The following is a 21,350-nucleotide window of genomic DNA, read 5'->3' on the forward strand; positions in this document are numbered from 1 at the left end:
TTCTGATAACTTCACTTCTTCCCTAACTTAAAGACATGTTGAGGGGCTCTACTCCCAGTTCCTGGGTCAAAGGGAATTAAGCCCTAAGTTGGAGCATGGGAATGCGTTATTTGAAAACAACACTGATACCATTTAGGAAGATGTGCACTACCTAAGTTTTGTTCTGGTTTGATCAGTCATTTAAGTATTATGTAAGGTGGATCCTGGCTGAGCCAGCATTGCACTGTGGATACATATATGTGTTTACGTGCTATTAGACAGAAGACACTATACAGAGGAGTGTTGCTCTCAAGCAATATTTGCATAACATGCAAACTTGTGTATCTGAAAAAAATAAAAGAGGTTCTTGTTGCTATGTGGCACTCATACAAAAAAATCTAAGGCTTCTCAATTTCCTTAAACAAACTGACAATATATTTGCATATAATTGACATACAACTTCCTATATACTTTAATTTATAGATTATTTGTAATACTTAATTTAATATAAATAGGTGGTATATTATATTATTTGGGGGATGTGATAAGAAAAATGCTTGTATATTTTCAGAACAGACTCTTTTCAAAAATGTTTTCAGTGTGGAGCCCACAAATACAAAGTGTATCAAAAACATAAAATGGCAGATGCAAATACAATCATGTGAATAATTGTAGCATATGTAAGTAAATTAAGTAATCAACTAAAAAAGACAGAGAATATGAGACTCAAGTGAAGTTTCAAAATGAAGAGTGTCATGCTAATAGGAGACAAAATAGACATTAGATGAAAACTGTACCAGAAACTGCAACTAGAAACTGCAACTGAGAACTAGAGGTAAAGGCAGGCAATTCTTAATGATGGAAGATAATGAACCTAACAGCAGAACCTAAAACTACATGAAGCACAAACTAAAAGAATTAAAGAAACAGATAACTCAATAATAATTGCTAAATCTTCACTGGCAGACTGCTCTTAGTCACCTGGGACTGGTTCTACTTGGTCACAAATATAGTCCTTAGTCTCATTAGATCACAAATAAGAGTCCTTAGTATTTTCAGAGCTATATACCTTTGGTGAAGAGGACTCAGGCATGATGTACTAGTTACTTGGTACTGGAAAAATTGTGGAGTTGAACCATAACTTAGTCTGATGTAAGCTCCCCGGTTGCTGCCTTCTTCATAATAATTAGAAGCAGAAAATACAGTAATGACCTGATTAAAGAAAAAGAGGATCAAGTTCATTAAGTTAATTCTCAAAAGGTCATTCAATAAAAGCCAGAAATAGCTCAATTCTCAAAAATCCCCTTATAATCTCTGCAAATTATCTGGGTCTGACATGATTTCATGTTTTTCCCTTGAAGGAAAAGAAAAGTTTCAGTCAGTGTCTCCAGTACTAACGCCTAGCTTTTCATCTAGTATCCCAGGGTCTGGTCCTGAATTCCTACACATACATTGTAGTGGCAGTTCTTAGAATTCTCTTTAAGGTTTACTTTTATAAATTCTGATTTTCCCATATTTTCTTCCCTTGTGACGTTTGGAAGTTCAAAATAAAATTTGGTTAGAAGCTCATTCTTTTTCTTTTGCACAAAGATGAGTGATTTCGAGGCTTCAGAGCTGCACAACACCAATGGTTTAAGAGCAGAGACATAATGGGGCTATGGCTACTACCTTAGGAAGAAATCAGCCTTGCAGGCACGGAAGGTAGATTATAGAAAGATAATACTTTCGTCTGACAGGAAATCTGGCCTAATCTAGTTCTGGTCTAAAAAGGATGTCACTTCAGATGAACCATTGCTATTTTCTAAATAATACTTTTTCTTATTCATCTTATTCAGTGTTAGTAGGAGCCAAAAATGAATTAATAGAGTTACGAACATCAAAGTATCAGAATAGAAGGAAATGCCACAGGGCTCCATATTCATTGTTACTTATTTCTATTCCCTATGGAGAGCAAAAGAAGCAGTTTCTTAGTCCCCACCTCTTCTGGCATTATTGACACAACTGAGGGAGAAAAAGATACTCCATTTTCATGGCAGTAGTTAGACTGACCACAGTAAGCAACTTGCTAGTGATCACCTCCTCAGTGAGTTGAAAGAAGTGTGTTGTGTGTTTTCTGTCCTATACAGGGAATGTGCAAAAGAAGAAAGAGGGAAAATGGGATTGGATATGCTTTGTAAGGAAAAGAGAAGCAGAGAAGCCCTGTCTGAAAAAGACAAAAAGTGTGTGTGTGTGTGTGTGTGTGTGTGTGTGTGTGTGTGTGAGAGAGAGAGAGAGAGAGAGAGAGAGAGAGAGAGAGAGAGAGAGAGAGAGGGAGAGGGAGAGAGCGAGAGAGCGAGAGAGAGCGAGAGAGAGAGAGAGAGAGAGAGAGAGAGAGAGAGAATGTCAGCTGAGTATCAGCATCTCTCTTTACTTCCTGGTCATCTGAGATGTGAGAAGTAGCCTGCCACCATATCTTCTCCATCATGTGACTATACACTCAAACTGCAAGTCAAAATATAGCCTTCCTTCCTTAAGCTGCTACTTGTCACTTGGTTATAACAATGAGAAGAGTAACTAATGCAATCACACATCAGGATTTCTGCTTGTGAAGATTGAGGAATAAGCTAAATATTTCTAAGGATAAGGGAGAGTGAGGCCCCTTCAGTCTCTGTTTTTTTGTTTGGGAGTAGTGAAGACATCACATGGCCTTTTAGGGAGGACAATACTGTGTAGAGAAGATCAGGCTTGTGGCAAGGATGTCTATGAGAATTTCAGCCATGATGCCAGCTCACCTTTCCGTCATGGCAGATTTCATATCCGTCAGGTTTACACTCATGAGACCTAATGAGCATCTTCAATTGGTTTTTACTAAGAATCCTGGAGGTAACATCTGGTCCAAAATAGCAGCCCCCTCCTCGGCTTGTGTTTGGATAACAGCCCTTTCTGCCTCTGGGGTCACTCCACAGAAGGTCAATAATCTTGGAACAATAAAACAAATTAGGCTTCTACTTAGAAGTAACAGTCTATCATCGTTTTTTCTATTCCAACTTATTTGTCAGAAATATTAAAGGTATCTGGTGTTACAGACACGAACCACCATGCCCAGCTACATTAAGAAGAGAAAATAGTGCCTTCCAATGAACACATACTAGGTGTTCTTAATATGTTCAAAGAGATTAGATAGATCTCCAACCTGTTTTTTTTTCCTATTGAACTTATTACAGAGACCTAATATGTGTTTATTGGAAGGAACTACATTCTCTTCTGAATTTAGCCGGGCATGGTGGTTCATGTTTCCCCAAGAACATCCCCAAAGCTTCTTTGATAGTTTGCTACCATAAGGACATTCTCCAATTCAGCAGTCTGTTCATCCATTGACTGGATTCCACCAGGTCTTCTAAACACACAATGATTATTTTCAGCTTAATATTTTCTTTGGTGGCTAGAAGAAGCAAATTCAGGTCACACATTACCCAGGACTGAAGACTCAAATTTCTAAGAATGTTTTCACAGAAAATTAGAGGCTGTGGAGTCTCTGGTCTATATTAAATATAGGACTCAATTTTTTAAACTACTACTGTAATAACTTAAGAAAGTAGTAAAAAAAAAAACAACCAAAAAACATAAGAATCTTTATCACTAAAGACAGTGGCCTTGAGAAATCTGTTTGTGTCTCACTTTGAAAATCCCTCAGTCAGGTATTTGGGTCAATTAACTTGCAAAGCATGCCAGGGTTCTAATAGACAATTCTGAAAGTCTAGTATTTGCCATAGTTTTCTCTGTTGTTCCTATGTGTGTAGAGAATTGAATCCAGGGCCTCATGTAGGCTAGGCCAATGTAATACTTCTGAGCCACACCCCCAGCCACTCCACATCTACATATTTCTTTGGGGAAAAACACACACAACTGGAATTTTGTATGTGTGTAGAAGCCAGGTATATATCAGGTGTCTTCCTTGACTATTCTCCTCTATCACTGAATCCATAGCTTAACAATTTAGTTGGACTGATTGGCCAATGAGCCTCAGCGATCCACCTGTCTTTGACTCCCAAGTGCTGGGATTACAGTTGTGCAATGCCACAACCAACATTCATACCAGTGCTGGGGATATGAACTTAGAACCTCATGGTTAAACCACCAAGTACTTTACTGACTGAGCTATCTTGTCAGGTCCCTTCAATTGAAAAATCTCTTGTTATTCTCGTAAGTTCAAATCAGGTCTTGAGAAGAGGTCCAGATACTGCTGTTCCACTAAACTAGACTGTGCAACCATTTATAGGTTTGATATAAAGGGAGACCTGGAGATAAATGAGAGAGAGGACAGAGTGGCAGAAAGAAGAACAGAAGTGGAAGAATAATTCTGGAATGATCAGTACCTAATCTGCACTAGAGACACTCTGTACCAAGCTCAGATAGGGATAACAAGCAGGCAGAGTTTTTGATGACTAGTTGAGGTGAGAATTAAAATGTCAACGAAGGGCTGGAGAAATGGCTCAGAGGTTAAGAGCACTGAATGCTCTTCCAGAGGTCCTGAGTTCAATTCCCAGAAACCACATGGTGGCTCACAACCATATGTAATGAGATCTGGTGCCCTCTTCTGGCCTGCAGGCATACATGCAGTCAGAACACTGTATACATAATAATAAAAAAATCTGTCAAAGAAGAATCACCCCATGGGCCTCCTCCCTTCTCAATGAATTCCAATATTTGCACAATTGAATCCCTACACATAAATATAATGTAACACCTTTAAGGTCTTTTATTTATGACAAAAAACAACATTTGCAATTCTAACTGAGTCATGGGATTTCTATACAATGAATTCACATTTTGGGTGTGTGACTTGCCCTGTAGTATAATGAAAGAGGAAACATAGAACATAACAGGTCATTTTGTTAGGAAAGGATTAAGTTTTCAATTCCTATATGAACATAGTAGTTTAGAGGTAAACTTTACTCTGGAAAGCATCCTAACTTACCCTTGATGTATATAGTATACATTATTTTATGTACACAACCCTACATAGGAATATAAATAAGAAAATATTTTGCATATGATAATGAATGGACATTCCATGATAAACTATATGAGAGTAAACTTTCATAGCATCTGTTTTCTTCCTTTTTACCATTACTACCAATAATCAAAATTTTCAAAAAGTAAATGTACATATGAGAACATGGAGGCACATGCTATAGGGAGGCAGAGGCAGAAGGATTACAAATTCCAGAACTATGCAGCAAGTCCCTATCTCAAAAAAAATAAAGACTAACATGTATAGTGTAATAGTAGAGTGCTTGCCTAGCCTATCCAAAGCTTGTGTTCAATCTCTAGTACTATAAAAAATACAAGTAACATTATATGGACTAGGCAGGATACATACAATATTTAGGTCATAGATACATAGACCTAAAGCAGTGGTTATCAATCTGTGGGTTGTGACTCCTTTTCACAGAGGTGTACTAAGACAATTGGAAAATAAAGATATTTTCATTACAATAGCAAAATTACAGTTATAGAGTAGTAATGAAAATATTTTATGGTTGAGTGTGACCCTAACATTAGGAACTGTATTCAAAGGTTGCAGCATTAGGAAGATAGAGAACCACTGAATTAAAGGAAAAGAAGCCATGAATTTAAATGAAAGCAATGGGTTCAAGGGAGGGGTTTGAGGAAGGAAAGGGAAGGAGTAAATGATGTTATAATCTTAAAAGAACTTTAAATCATTTAAAAATACATATTGCTAGAACTCCATTAAGGCAGAATAAGTACCAGCCAAAGGGCTTCTTACTCAGTAGTTATTTATGTTACTTTGGGTAAATCACTTTACTTATTTGAGTCTTTGTCATTATCAACAAAACAAAGAAGTATCTATTATTCATTTTTCATTGACTTAAAATCACAAGGGCTAATGGTTTCAAGAAATGAGTTTCTCTTTCAGAATCTATTCCATGAGTTCTAGGTTTCTTTTTTCAGTCCAGAAATATACTTAATTATATGCAAGATAAAAGAGATGAATTTTGAGAAGATGATATATTGTGCTTACAAAAGTGAAGTCATTTTAACCTGTATTTTGTAAGGGACAGCATCATCACTGTTGATGAGTTGATGTTACCAAGCTTATGGATGTTTTGGTTACCTACTTGTTCCCATTCATGCTTTGTTAACTGTTCTGAAGGGAGCTTCTCTGATTCAGCCTTCCCAGGCATAGCAGTGCTTGGCCCTATTTTATTTTTCCTTAAGTCAATGGAATGTTCTTGATTTATTGACATTGGTGGCATCAACACAGATCTCATCTGTAAAACACAGAAACATGCTTTAATTCAATACTGTATGCAGTCACTTCAGTTTTGGTTGGAAATTTGTCTATACAGTGAAATCAACTTTGAAAAAACATCCAGTCTCTTTTTTTCATCTCACTCATCTCATATGATTGTTAATTTACTAATGTCTATTATTATGTTATTAAATGTCTTTATGTATTTTATAACTAAAGATGCTACTTTATGGGAAAAGCTTCAAATCAGAAATTCTAAGGGACCTCAGAGGCACACATGTAGGTGCTAGACATTGTTGCATATGATAATGAATAGACATTCCATGATAAACTATATGAAAGTAAACTTTCATAGCATCTTTTTTTCCTTCCTTCTCTATACTCTTGCTTGGGAATTTGAAGCCTACTAAACCAGAGCCTTTGTCTTACAGAATCTCATTTCTCACCAGTGACACCTATTTTGCTCACCTTACAAAAGGCCTTTAATGAATTTAGAATGGAGGCTGTCATCAGGCTAAATCACCCACAAGTTTTTATTCTGTATTTTTGATACTTTGACTTCTTGAGGCTTATAGTGGAGACTGCCCCTTTTGGGGCATCACCATAGTCCAGGGAAAGAAGTTATAAGAAAATTCCTATCCACTTTTATTTTGCCCTGCTTTGGTCTTAAATTTCTAAAGAAGCATTCAACAAATAAGACATACTTATTACATCTCAGGTACTGGGGTTTTGCCAGGGATCAGAGAAGTACAAGAATACAGTAATAAAATATCACCATTCCCTACTTAAATTTGGTAACTTATGAAAGCTATGTATAAAGGTCTTGAGAGTGTATAAAGGGGACCTATCTAGCCTAGAGGTTACAGTAGGATTAAAGTGAAAAGTTAATGAGAAGATGATTATATTCTCATCCACATGTGTACAAAAAAATGGAGGCTTCCAGACTTCAAGGTACTACCAAGATCACATGTCTGTCTCTATCAGATCGAATACCAGTTTCAGACCCCAGAATGATTGGATTGGTCTTTAAGGATAGTGGCTCAAGTTTCCCACTTGGACCATATGCCATCATCTGTTATATAGCGGCCATTGGTCCTCATGCCCATCTGGAAGCTAGTTTACTTCTAGTCCTGGAGCTTCAGCTTGGCTCTGGTAAAGGAGGAAGATAGCTCTAGTTGTGTGTAAGGTGCATCCCAGGAACCCTTTAGTAGGTATGGAATCTTACAGGCACCATAGAGCCAGTTCCTTGAAAGGGTCTATACAGGCTCTTGTCCTGGCTGTGTTGTATTGAATGATTGTTTAGAGTTAAAATAACCTGAAGATAGTTACTCTACTCAGTTGAAATAAAGGGACAGGATGACAATTCAGAAATAAATTCTATTGAGTCTACTTATATGAGTTCGCTAGAGTTCATACAGAAAATGTTGGTCATCAGAGCTAGAAGGAGAGGGAAGGAGGCATTACTGTTTTATGGGCATGGCTTCAGTCAAGGAAATTCTGTGACTGGATGGTGGTCACAGCAGTAACAGTAGCACAAGAGGAATGTACTCACTGCCAAGACCTTTATACTTACAGAAGACTACAGTGCTAAATTGTGTTTCTTTTTGCCACAATGTAAGCAAATTTGTTTAAACTTTATTTCTAAAAAAAAACCCTCACCTTTAGAAACTATCTGATTTACTAATGCATCCCAATTTTCAACAGGATTTCTTTTGTAAAAATGTACTGTATATAGAAAAACCACCTAGTTGTCATGCAATCAATCATAGCTTTCCTTATGACTTTTACTAATTTTCTCAGCTACACCACCAAAGCACATAACTATTTAAAATGACAAATGAAAAGCAGCATATTCCATTATAAATCTCTGAGACAAGATCCATGCACACATCACTTCTTACTTTATTTCTTTGTATTTTGTGGAGTGTATTCAAGTCTGTGGACTCTGATATCCCACCATGTATGACCAGGATTTCATTGTCAATAATTGTACCAATTGGGAGCCAGGTATAGACTTCTTCCAAGATTTGCAAGATTTTTCTTCCATGTAGCTGTAAGTAAGAGCCTGAGTAAGATTTCATTTCCTGATATGTCCAGTTAAATGAATAGTCTCAATATACAGACAAAAAACCCAAGTTTTCCATGCCAGCCAAAGGAAGCAGTCAGGAGCTTATCAATCAACAAGAAAGTATTTATCATGGAAAATTTTCATCCTGTATTTTTGATATTTTGACATTTGTGGGCCTTGCTTAGAGAGGAAACTGCCCCTTTCAGGGCTAATTCCTAGAGATCTTAAATGACTAATTGCATGTACAAACCAGCTATTTCAGATTCCACACTAAGGAATTCTTTTATTAGACTCTACTGCAGGGCCACTACTCTGGTGTGCTAATCAACCCACAGCAACATAGTAGACAACTAGTGATAACCCTCATGCCCCACAGCTGGCCACCATTGTTCCAACTACTCAGCTTTCAATACTGAAGGGCTTTGCCCTTTCTCTCCTGTGAAGCCTAATAAATGTCCTTGTCTGTATTTTCTTCTGGCTCCATCTGTCTGAATCTGATAATTCCCTATGAGGTATCCCCAATGTGGCATGCTATGCTTCCTGCATGTAAGTAGCTGAATAAAGCCCCCTTCTTCACATCGGTCATTTCTCTGTCTGCCTGTTGTGCTACACCTGAATAAAAAATTCTGGATGGGTACCTTTAAACCAATGTAATATATTCATAGCTATGCTGAAACTGATCCAACAGTCATAATTAGAAAAGAAAATCTAAGATCCTATCATGGTGAGGGGTTCCTGCTGTGCTTATTATTTTATTGGCACAGATTCTAACTAATTAGCCCATCACCTTTTCTTAAAGTAACAATCTGGTCTTCATTAGCTCTTTCTTTTTTCACAGCAAAACAAGTATGAGTCTTACCTTGTATTTATGTAAAATTTCTCTTGTGAAGCCATACCTGAAAAATAGATTTTAAACTATTAATTATTGCAAAAAGGAGAGCCATTGATGTCTCACTATCACCAAATAGTAGGAACTCAAGCAACTATAGACTTCAGTTGAAATACTTAGTAGAGCCTTTCTGGAGCATTGTGAGAAAAAACAAAAGTAACCATTGACACGACCTCTATTCTCAAGAAACCTGGAGTATAACCAGAGCAAGAAAATAGATACTTACGGAACAACTGTAAGACAACTTAACAAATGTGTACTACGGGCTATGTAAAGGCTACTAGTATTTTCAGAGGTATGCAACGACAGAGGAAACTGTATGGAGAAGACTTCATCTAGATAACACTGCTCAGACTGATCATTCAAAACGAATCATCAGGAAAATAGAGAAGAGTGAAAAAGACAAAGAAAAGTACACAAAGTAAGTTGGGTATTCATGCCTTCTCTGACATGGATCATATGAATGAATGATACTAAAGGATTTAATAGAAAGCATCAGGGATTTCAATGCCTGGCTAACAAAAGCTAAGGGAGATTTTTCAATTACCTTTGCTTGCTTTAGGATAATATTGTGCACCCTTTTCATGTAGCCCTGCCTGGACTGGAACTTGCTATGTCAACCAGACTGTCCTTGAATCCACCTGCCTCTGTCTCCTGAGTGTTGGGAGACACATCCAGATAATAATGTATACTCTTAACCCCCAACAGGTAAAGTAGCAACAAAGCATACTCACCCTTATTTCCATGCAAACCACATCATGTCAGGTTTCTCCAGTATGATAACTGTACTTTTCAAGATGAATTCCCTACCTGTACTCACCAAAGGAGTCACATTGTTAGACCAACATACGTCTTGCCATCTGTGGTGGTTTGAATGAGAATGGCCCCCATAGGCCCATATATTTGAATGTTTGGTTCTCAGTTGGTGGACTATATAGGAAGGATTAGGAAGTGTAGCCTTGTTGGAGAAAGTTTTAGCACTGAGGGTTGGCTTTGAGGCTTCAGAGACCCAAGCCAGGGTCTCTCTCTCTCTCTCTCTCTCTCTCTCTCTCTCTCTCTCTCTCTCTCTCTCTGTCTGTCTGTCTCTGTCTCTGTCTCTGTTTCTATTTCTGCATCTGTCTGTTTTTGTCTGTCTTTCTGTCTCTGTCTCTTTCTCCGTGATGCCTGTGGATAAGATGTAACCTTTCAGCTACTTCTCCAGCACCATGCCTGCCAGCCTGCCGCCATGCTTTACATAACAACAGTCATTGACTCACCCTCTGAAACTATAAGCAAGCCCCCAATTAAATGCCTTCATTTATAAGTTGTCTTGGTCATGGTCTCTAGTTACAGAAATAGAGAAATAACTAAGACAACATCGTTACCTTTCTGGCCCTCTCTGAAACCCTGAATATAATTGGCTGTGCCATCCTCCCTTCCATTTTGTGACAGTAAATTTTCAGGATGTTGTGAAATGACCTCACAAGTTCTCTTCTTCCACATAACTTTTATTGTTAGACTTCTTTCATTTTCTGTCCTAGACCATCCGTTACCTTCACTTTCTTCCTTAGTACTCTTACCCTACCCAGCCAGGGTTTCAATTACTATCCAGTGTCAATACTATAGGATGACACTCCAGGTTACACTTCACTTTTTATCTCTGGACCCATAGTCAACAATACATTAAATAAATTTACCTCAGACTGGATCTATTCCCATTCAGAATGGTGCTGTTATACCCTTAAACTCAAGCCTGCTTATCCTTGATTAATTCCTCTTTCAAGGCCTCCATATCAAGTTATTGGGTGCCAAACTGTTATTGCCAAAAGTCTTAAGTCTATGTTTTGGCATCTCCATTGCTATCATGCTAGTCTAAATAAGAAGTTATCATTTCTTCAACTACTTCCTAATTGAACTTCCTGTATCTATTCTTGGTCCTCTTCCAAGTTGCTCTTCTTTTTAAAACAGGTGTAATATTCTTCAATGATATCCTCTTATCCTTAGATACATGCTCATATTCCTTCACAACACTCAACCATCTTTTCCATCTCCAGTCCTCCCAGGCACTGCTTTAGTTGTGTCACTATTGCTGTTATAAAACACCATTACCAAAATCAACTTGGAGAGGAAAGGGTTTATTTCAGCTTACATGTCCCAATCACAATCCATCATGAAGGGAGCTAAACCTGGATATGGAGGATACTGACTTGCTCCCTATTGCTTGCTCAGCCTTCCTTCTTATAGAACCCAGGAATAGGCTTCTGATAATACCTCTAGATTCTTGTTCTTTATAGCTTTTGCATTTGCTTTTACACCTTGAGAGTTAGAATGGAAACTCTGAACTTGAGTCAGGTGTTGAAACTACCCAGAAGACAAAAGTGATTTGCTGAGCTTTGCTCACAGTACCCAAAAGCCTAGGACCCAAAGCATAAGACATTCCATAACCTCTATTGTTCTAGAACAAATTGATTTCTGTTTTCCATAAAAAGAAAAGAAAAAGAAAGAAGGGAACATTTATTACCCACTGTGCCTTTCAGACAGAATTCATAAACCATTTAAGCACTCTTTATCCCTCAAATCTCCAGTGAGTCAGATAGTCCAAATGCTATGTTACAGCTGTTCTCAAAATTGTTTATGAACAACTATGCCAGAAGCAATTACCAGGACACAAAAAATACACACAGCAATGTAAAACATTGTGCTAGCTTCTGAGACAGAATTTGAAGCAAGTCAAGAGAAGCAACAGAAATTTCCATCTAAGTCTGTTCATATAACCTACAAGACACACAAAGCTGACCTAACATGCCTACCTAGCATGCAGTTTGGACTGTGAAGTATGACAGAAAAAAGCAAATGTAATAAAGAGGAAGAGGAAACACAGGGTTGGAAGGAGAGATAAGAGGAGAGCTTCAAAGCAGCTGAAACTTAGCTGAAGGACAGGCTGGTGAACAAGGGTGAGAACTTGGAGATTTTCCTTGAGATTCATCTTATCTCTCCATCTATACAACCGAACCTATACTTACCAGTTCAGAGCTAAACACAGCAGCAATTCCACAGTGAGAATAAAAGATGAAATCTAAATTCAATGTTACCTCAGATTCATCATAAAGTCTTCATGGTTCCCCCTATTCAGGTGCAGGTCAGTGGGGTAGACAAGGAAACTAACAAGCAGGATCATTAGGATCTCCATGGAATTGCCCCCTCGATCTACAAAATCACCATTAAAAACATATGGATTGTTCTCTGAAGGCAGGCCATTCTGGGGAAGGAGAGGGGAGAAAAGAAGTAGTTAAAAGAACATTCTCTTAAAAATAGGGCTATGTGTTTGTTCCTGCAGAAACAGAAAAGAGGCCCAGTCATTGCTTTCATTGGGAAGAATCTGCTCACTGGCTTGAGCTCCTTCAAGAGCACACATATCTGCAAGGGACCTGGAACCAGACAATAAGCTTGGGACAGGAAGATTTCATGGAGGATGGGGATTACTTATTCTGCCCATCACATACCATGAGTTTTCTCTGGAAGGAGCTAGGATTTGTCCTGTTGTCAAAAGTAGATACCCTCGTGGGGGAGGGGAAACTGTGAGAAGAATATATTGTATGAAAAAATCCAATAAAAAGAAAACACATAATGTAACTACCAATAAAGTACATAGTCTTATCTTGCCCTTCTCTCTGAAAAGAGGGAAACTTTTACCCAGAGAAAAACACTAAACTAACAGTTGGAGCACTTTCATTCAAAGGGCCCAATAGTTAACTTCTATGGGTTGTAATTATTTCAATTTGCAAAGTGGAGATGACAATAGATCCCTTGCCAAATCACCTGTGATAATGGACAGGCAAGAACTCAAGCAAGAGGGGCTGTGGTGGTGCAAGCCTTTAATCTCAGCACTTGGGAAGCAGAGGCAGGCGGATCTCTGTGAATTCAAGACCAGCCTGGTCTACAGAGCGAGTTCCAGGACAGCCAAAACTGTTACACAGAGAAACACTGTGTCAAAAAACCCCACAAAAATAAAAACAAAGACAAAACAAAAAAAGAACTCAGGCAAGGGGGACAGTTCTGTAAGATATGACTGGGATAGGACTGATACACCAGTGGGAAGATATAACCATACCTGGTGCCTCTACCCAGTATGTATTCTGATCGATTGATGACCAGGCCATATCATATATCAGCTACTTTAAGTATCACTTCTGAATATGAGATACTATTTTTATTTATTTATTGTTTATATTATACTTATAAAACAGCATTTATATGAAAAGAAACAGAGCAGGGAAAACACTAGTCTTAAATTGCTATTAGCTTGTTCAGTCATTCACTACAAAACTCTAAAATAAAACATGTATATATGACATGGTTACATTTTCTCAGTGTCATACTTGATATGGAAAGAGCCAAGTGCATTCCCAATGCACAGTAAGATATAGTCAAATGTTTTGCAAATGTATTTCAAAGAGAGAAGTCATATCAAAATATACACTTCCCCTCAGAAATGTTATCTTCAGAAAAGAATACACATATTCCAATTATTTTCATGTTTCAAACTATTTTCAAATTCTTCTTTTGTTAGATTTCAAATTGTAAGAAAATCTTACTACTTTATTTCAACATTCTACCATTTATTGGCATTTTAAATTTCAGTATAAAATGTAATTGAAAACATTATAGGTTATAACACATGATTTAGGGATTCCAAGAATCATTTATACATTGTAACATGTTCTGCAGGCAAGTCAAGGAGGGAAGCAGTGGCTTATTGTAATAAGATGATTAATATCACAATCCAGCTCCACGTAGAACAGTTATCTTTGAGAAAGTTATTTAACCTTTTCTTCGTTTGAAAAATGGGAATGGAGCCCCCCTTTAAATGCCATGCAATAATATTTGGGAACTCAACATTATGTGTAAAAACAATTCTATGCAAACCCTAAGTACAAATAACGAGATTCATTAATTACGATTTCCATGCTATTTCTAATTTTAAGATTGCATTTGTTAACATTCTTTTTATTTATTCTTTGTGTCTTTCACATCATGCCTCCTGATCCCATCTCCCTCCTCCCCAGAATAATACAAAGTAAAAATTAAAAGAAAAAAAAGGGGGAAAGGGAGAAAGGGAAGCTCTCATCATGGAAGCTGCAATGTGACACAGTGTGTCATCCAGTAAACTCCTTTATCCATACATTTTTACATGCAGGCGTTCATCACAAAGAATCCTTTGTCTGGTTCCAAACCCCTGGCCTCTGCTACACCATCAACGCTGGGCTGTCACTGGGATTCTTCCTGCACATCCCGTTGCTGCCCTGTGTCGTGGAGATCCTGTATCCCTGGATTCACAGGACAGACCCCACCCTCACCCCACCACCCCTCAGATCACAGATGGGCTGCATGTTGGGGTTGGCCAACACATAACCCTGGTTCTGGGTCTGGGTAGTTGCAGGGTTGGTCAGCCTGCCAGCTCTCCCTTGTCTTCACCACTAGGGTGAGCTCTCCAGCATTTACTCTGGCTACTTCACCCCTTGACGCAATGAGCAAGGGGTGTGGCCAGTTCTCCAGTTTTCACATCCTCAGGGTAGGATCTCTGCCATCTACATTTTCAGGGCCAGCACTGCTGTTTTCCAGGTAGGGGCCACTCTCCCCAGTGCTACAGCAGATGAGGGCCAGGGACAGCTCTCCTGCTCTTATGACTTTAGGGCCAGCTATCCCACATGCCTCAGACGTTGATGGGTGGGGGTTGGGGACATCTCTCCACAGCCCATGCTGGCACATTACAGATGAGTAATGGGGACAGCTCTCCCATTGCCAAAAATTGGGAGCTTGCTTGCCCACGCCTCCACCATTAGGGACAGCTTTACTGTACTGCCCAGATGACGTGCAGGGTTCACTTTTCTGAGTGCTGCAGCTGGCAAGGGGGAGGGTCAGCTCCCTTGCTCTCATGACCTCAGACCTGCCTTAGGCATTAATGGGGGTGGGGTTGGATCTTACTAGGAAAAGTGTGGGAACTGCTTGCAAGTAACAAAAGTCAAAACAGTGACTTTATTTCAGAAGAAAATTGTAAGACACGTATAAAGCATAACAGGTTTCAAAATTCATGGGAAGGGCTGTAAGAGATGGCTCAGCATTTAAGAACAAGTACTGCCTAATACTGAGACCAACAATTGGACAATGTACAGAGAGTGAGACTTTGAAATACTCCGTGATAAATGGGATGTCTTCATCAAACCCCTTCCCTTAGGGGTCAGGAACCTTGCAGAAGAGGAGGCAAAAATATTATAAGAGTCAGAGAGGATGGAGAACACCAAAAGAAACAAGGCCGCCTTCTAGACATTAACAGGACTAACGTACATATGAACTCTCAGAGACTGTGGCAGCATGCACAGGGCCTGCGCAGGTCCAAGCCAGACAGCTTTCTAGCAATGACATAGGGAAGAGGTCATGAGCTCCCATCCTGAACCAAGAAGCTATCCCCAGATGGCAACCTCTTGCAAAGGAAAAACTAGTTTTCTCCAATGGAGTCTCATGGGGTATAGGAACCACACAAGTTTAGGCTCCAGGCCTAGCAGTAGATGGCTAACACAAAACAAACTCAATGGTAGTTTTGTAGATTTTTTTTGTCTCAGTGCTTTTTTGGGCAATTTTAAAAATTAAACCTTACTTTTTCCCTTTGGGTTTTTATTTTTTTTTTGGTATGTGTATGTTGTATGTGTATGTTTCTCATGCTTTTACTTTTGTCTTATTCTAGTCATTTTTCTTCTGTTTTCTAAAGAGAGAAAGAAAGAAGGTATAAGAGTTGAATGGATGAGGAGGTGGGGAGGATCTGAGAGATGAAGGAGGAGAAACTATGATCAGAATACAGTATATAAAAATATATCTTCAATAAAAAATTAAAATAAGAAGTACTGCTGTTGCAGAGGATCCAAATTCTGGTCCCAGCACCACATCTGGTAACTCACAATCACTTGTAACTCTAGCTGCAGGGGATCTGATGTCTCTGGCCTCCAAGGGCACCTGCATTCAACCTCTCTCCCTCTCCCTCTCCCTCTCTCTCTCTCTCTCTCTCTTACACACACAATGTAAATAAATTTTTAAAAGTAAATGGGTTAAAAATATGCTATTTGCATTTTTAAAATTAATGTATTAGAGCTAACTAAAGAAGAGTTGAAATATATTACTGGCTTGAAAGAGCAAACAGATTTTTAAAAAGCAAAAATAATAGAAGTGAGAGCACATGGACCACAGTCTGACAGCTGAGGAAACAGAATTGGGCAGAACCAAGCACTGTGAATGTGGGTGTCAGTTAGGAGGCCTGGGCAGTCTATGGGGCCTTTGGGAGTGGAACCAGTGTTTATCCCTAGTGCACAAATGGACTTTGGGAGCCCATTCCCCATAGAGGGATACTCTCTCAGCCAAATGATGTGACAGACTTTGATGATCCGCCATGGAAGGCCTCATGGTCCCTGGGGAGAGGGTGGGAGGTGGGATGGGGTGGTTGGTGCAGGGCATGGGAGGAAGGGAGGGAGAGGGAACTGGGATTGATATGTAAAATAAGATTGTTTCTAAATTAAATAAATAAATTTACTTAAAAAAGAATTCATAAAGAATAAGTAGGAGCCATGAATGGTGGTGTATATACCTAGAATCTCAGCATTTGGGTGTGAGATATAGAGGTAGGGGTAACAGGAATTCAAGGTCATCCTTGACTACATACTGAGATCAAGGCCAGCCTAAGAAACATGAGGCCCCTCAAAAAAAGAAAAAGAAATAAAAATAAAATATACAAATGAATGAAAAATAAGAGTAAAGGAAAGAAAGTGAGGGGCAGGGAGAGAGAGAGAGAGAGAGAGAGAGAGAGAGAGAGAGAGAGAGAGAGAACTAAAAAACCAAGAAACTAATGGGCTAATAATAGGCATTCCATGTTGGGGGAGGAGAGAACAGATGGAGAAGAAATAACTAAAATAATACTAAAAGGAATTCTTCAGGAGCTAGAGTGATGGCTCAGTGGTTCAGCAAGCTTGTCGCTCTTGCAGAGGATCCATGAGCACCCACAGTGGGTGTCTCAAACCACCTGGAACTACAGAGGAGGATAATTCAATGCCTTCTTCTGACCTTTTTTTTTTTAAAGTCTTTCCTCTCCCCAAATCATTTGCTGCTTTATAACAGTAGGGAGGGCTTTGAGAATCTTTTTTTTTTTTAAGATTTTATTTATTTAGGATACAGTCTTCTGCCCTCACACCAGCAGAGGGTACCAAATCTCATTCAAGATGGTTGTGAGCGACCATGTGGTTGCTGGGAATTGAACTCAGGACCTCTGGAAGAACAGTCGGTGCTCTTAACCGCTGAGCCATCTCTCCAGCTCCAAACCACTACTCTTTTCTTTCTTTCCTTTTTCTTTTGGCTTTTCCAGACAGGGTTTGTCTGTGTAGCTTTGGAGCCTATCCTGGCACTCACTCTGGAGACCAGGCTGGCCTCGAACTCACAGAGATCTGCCGGCCTCTGCCTCCCGAGTGCTGAGATTAAAGGCGTACGCCACCAACACCCGCCTTCTTCTTACCTTTATAGGTATCCATAGTCATGTGCATGCACACATGTTTGCAGAGACACAAACATACAAATTAAAAATAAAATTTTTTAAAAGGAAATTTCAGTTTGATGTTTGAAAGAGCTCATTATTCATAGGCATAATGAGAGAGAAATTCCATTACCTGTTAAAGGTCTTAGAGCTGTCAGACAGAAAAAACATAACATGAGGAAAGAAAGAATAAGCCTGGTATTATACTTATCATTTGAAGTAGAGGAAGGCAGAAGATGGTAGTGTTGTTCAACGTTTTAGTCTTTCACTTTTTGACTTTTTGAGGGGGGCCCACCACCCAGCTCCCAAATAACTCACACATGGAGGCTTATCATTACTTACGGGTACCCACCCTTAGTTTGGCTTGTTTCTAGCCATCTTTTCTTATCTTAAATTAACCTGTCTACCTTCTCCTCGGGTTTTTAAATCTCTCTCTTCTGTACATCTTACTTTCACTCTGTGGCTGGCTGGGTGACTGGGTGCCTGGCCCCTGATGTCCTCCTCTCCTTGTTCTCTCATTCTTTCATCTCTCTGTCCTCATTTCTCCTTTTGTTTATTCTCTCTGTCTGCCAGCCCCTTCTGTCCTTGCTCCTGCCTCACTACTGGCCATTCAGTGCTTTATTACATCATCAGGTGTTTTAGGCAGATAAAGAATCATAGCTTCACCAAGTTGAACAAATGCAATATAAACAAAAGTCACACACCTGAAAATAATATTCTACCACATGGTAGAATAAATTCTACAAATTAAAGAGAAAAAATGGGACTATGAAACAAGAATTCTATATCAGCAAAGACATCATTAACATCTAAGGATAGCAGAAAAATATTTACAGATATGTGAGGGTTCAAAGGTTCTTAAGGGTAGAAGGAAAATGTGTAGTGGTTTAGTACCACAAAAGCAATGAGCATGTATACATGTATATCAAGCAGTTTCAGGTTCAAGGAACAAACAAGTTGATACTTCAAAGCCACTGTATTCAATAAGCTTGCACTCATACAGAGAGCCCTCATATGTTTTCAAAGGAAAGCATTCAACAAAATACGACAATGTCAAATAAAATATCTTTAATCTTGGGAAAGACTAAGAGGAAAGAACACTGTTGTGAAATAATTTTTTGTACACTGTAAAGATGTGTCTTTGCCAAAGTACCTTGTGACTGATTTAATAAAGAGCTGAATTGCCAATAGCTAGGCATGAAAAGAGGTTAGGTGGGACTTCTGGGGACACAGAGGTCTCAGAAGAAGAAGAAAAGTAGAGTCACCAGTGGACGCAGAGGAAGAAGGACATGTAGGAGGAGAGGTAAGTGCCACAAGCTACATGGTAGCATATAGATCAATAGAAATGGGTTAATTAAAGTTATATGAACTAGTTAGAAACAAGACTAAGCTAAGGACAAGCTTTCATAATTAATAAGAAGTCTCCATGTGGTTATTTCGGAACCAGCAGGCAGGACTGAGAAAGACTATTACACATGGTGCCCAATGTCTGGCCATGTATATCCACATATAGCCTAAGAAAGATTAAAAATAAGTTTGGAACACAGAGCCAAATGAGGCTTCCTGGTGACAAGGTCTTTTGGGTAGGTTTAGTGTACAGAGACACAGCTACTGGCCACTGCCTGTGGGCTCAAGCCAGCACCATGTTCTAAGCTGAGCTGTGCCTCAGCTGAAATGATAGTTTAATATTTGTCTCACATGGTCAGAGAACACTGCAGGTGCTCAGTAAAGACAGATGCAGATGGAAAAAAATACCTCTAAACAGGTTACAGTGTGTTTAAAAAATGTACATAGGCTTAAAAGAAGAAAAGAAAATGGGTATAAAGTTATAGAAAAGATAGTTTATAAATAATAAGATAAAGTATTTAAAGAGACAATAAAGTAATATCAAAAAGAATAAGCCACATAGAATACACAGAGAATCTGGACAGTATGGTGTCTTGTTGACTTTGAATTTTTTGATTGTTGATGAGAAATTTTGAACAACCACTAGTCTCAAATATTTTAACATTGGTATGGATTTTTTGTAAAGTTTTAGTCCTTAAAAGCTATTTAGGATAATTGCTAGGATTCAGGCAATATGCTGGCCTTCCCCTGTCACCTGGCAGAATGCAATCAGGCTGTACTCTGGTCAGCCCAGGGTTCCATGGTTGCATAGTCTGCACACAGGTGCAAAGGACCCCTTTAAAAGAAAGACCCTTGCCCTCTTATGCTCTCCCTGCTCCTCTCTTTCTGGGATGTTCCCATGGGGCAGAGAGGACTTTTCCTGTCTCCCTCCTCTCTTCTATCCTCTCTCTGTCTCTGTGTCTCTTTACTTCTTTTCTCTTTCCTTCACCATTCCCTCCCTTTTCTAATAAAACTTCTCACTAAGCTCTGTCTTCCTGGCATGTTTGTCCCCTGACTTGGTCAACCTCACCTGCCATGGAATCTGCCAAGGTTCCTCACATGCTTTATCATAGCAATAATAAAGAAATATAGGTTAATAGTCATCTATAACAATCAAACTTATAGCCATGTTAAGTATGTTTTCCAGGTCAACCAGAGACATTTTTAAAATAGATAGATGGTCTTCAAACACTTTAGAGAGCTATGGAATATGGAGTTTTAATGTTTTAATAACATAGCGATTTTCTTGACAGTGAGACACATCTGTTCCTGGCAGCACCAATTTACTTCATAAAAGGATGATGGGGATCGAAGAACCTCCATATGGAGTTTGTTTTCTTTATGGCAAAAGCTAGCCACTTGAACAAGAAACTGCCCTTGCCTCAACTGCTGACAGTATGGTGTCCAAATTGGACAAGCAGGAAAGAATCTACCAAACTTTGGCAAGACAGGGTAGGACAGTTCTTCAAAATTCCTGCTTCATAGAAAAGCCTGTCAGATATTCTAGGCCTGTAGGCTGGAGATGTATACCCCAACATTGCAGAGGAGACTTGGTGAGACTGTCCAGGCAGCCAGCTGTTTCTGTCATTTCTCATAATTTTGGAAGTTGCTTTCTCTGCACTTCCTGTTTACTCAGGTAATAGTTTATCTTTCTTGGGTCTCTGATGTGGATTGAAGACTAGATAGAGCTTTACATTTTTCCTTGTTACCAAATTCAGAAAAAAACTTACATTAAGAGATGTATAGTTTATGAGGCTGAGAGACATAAAAGCTTACATTGTTTATCTAAGAAAATTTTTTAGGTCTAAAAAGATAGTTTTAAGATGGTAATATAAGTTATAATATAAAATGGTCTAGGTATAAAACTTTAAATTCATCAAGATAAGATAGATAATGTAGTATTTTCTCTGAATTTGCAAAATGCTAATGGACTTTACATTATATATGTAATTCTTACCTGATAATTATTGTTATTGTATATAGTTTTACTATGTTAGAGTTAAAGACCTTTCTTGTCTATTTAGACAAAAAGGCAAAAATTTTGTAGAATAAACTTTTTTGTACACTATGAAGATGTGTCTTTGCCAAGGTGCTTGCTGGTTGGTTTATTAAAGAGCTGAATAGCCAATAGCTAGTCAGGAAAAGAGGTGAGGCAGGACTTATGGGGATAGAGAAGTCTTGAGAGAAGAAAGGTGGAATCTCCCGCCAGAAGCAGAAGAAGGAT

The 21,350-nt window shown here is 38.8% G+C and overlaps 1 protein-coding gene across 1 annotated transcript in view; it reads right to left on the reverse strand.

Annotated features, from left to right (window-relative positions):
• Ppef1 (protein phosphatase with EF-hand domain 1) overlaps positions 1-21,350 on the reverse strand; it is a 65,564-nt gene that overhangs the window by 10,084 nt on the left and 34,130 nt on the right. Inside the window, exons 6-11 of the mRNA XM_027432575.2 lie at positions 12,264-12,430; positions 9,163-9,199; positions 8,137-8,286; positions 6,102-6,254; positions 2,751-2,936; positions 1,049-1,191 (exon numbers count right to left, since the gene is read on the reverse strand). Coding sequence (XP_027288376.1) covers positions 1,049-1,191; positions 2,751-2,936; positions 6,102-6,254; positions 8,137-8,286; positions 9,163-9,199; positions 12,264-12,430 — 836 coding nt within the window. The remainder of the gene's footprint in view (positions 1-1,048; positions 1,192-2,750; positions 2,937-6,101; positions 6,255-8,136; positions 8,287-9,162; positions 9,200-12,263; positions 12,431-21,350) is intronic.

The sequence above is a fragment of the Cricetulus griseus genome, chromosome X (genome assembly GCF_003668045.3).
Source record: "Cricetulus griseus strain 17A/GY chromosome X, alternate assembly CriGri-PICRH-1.0, whole genome shotgun sequence".
Taxonomy (NCBI): Eukaryota; Metazoa; Chordata; class Mammalia; order Rodentia; family Cricetidae; genus Cricetulus; species Cricetulus griseus.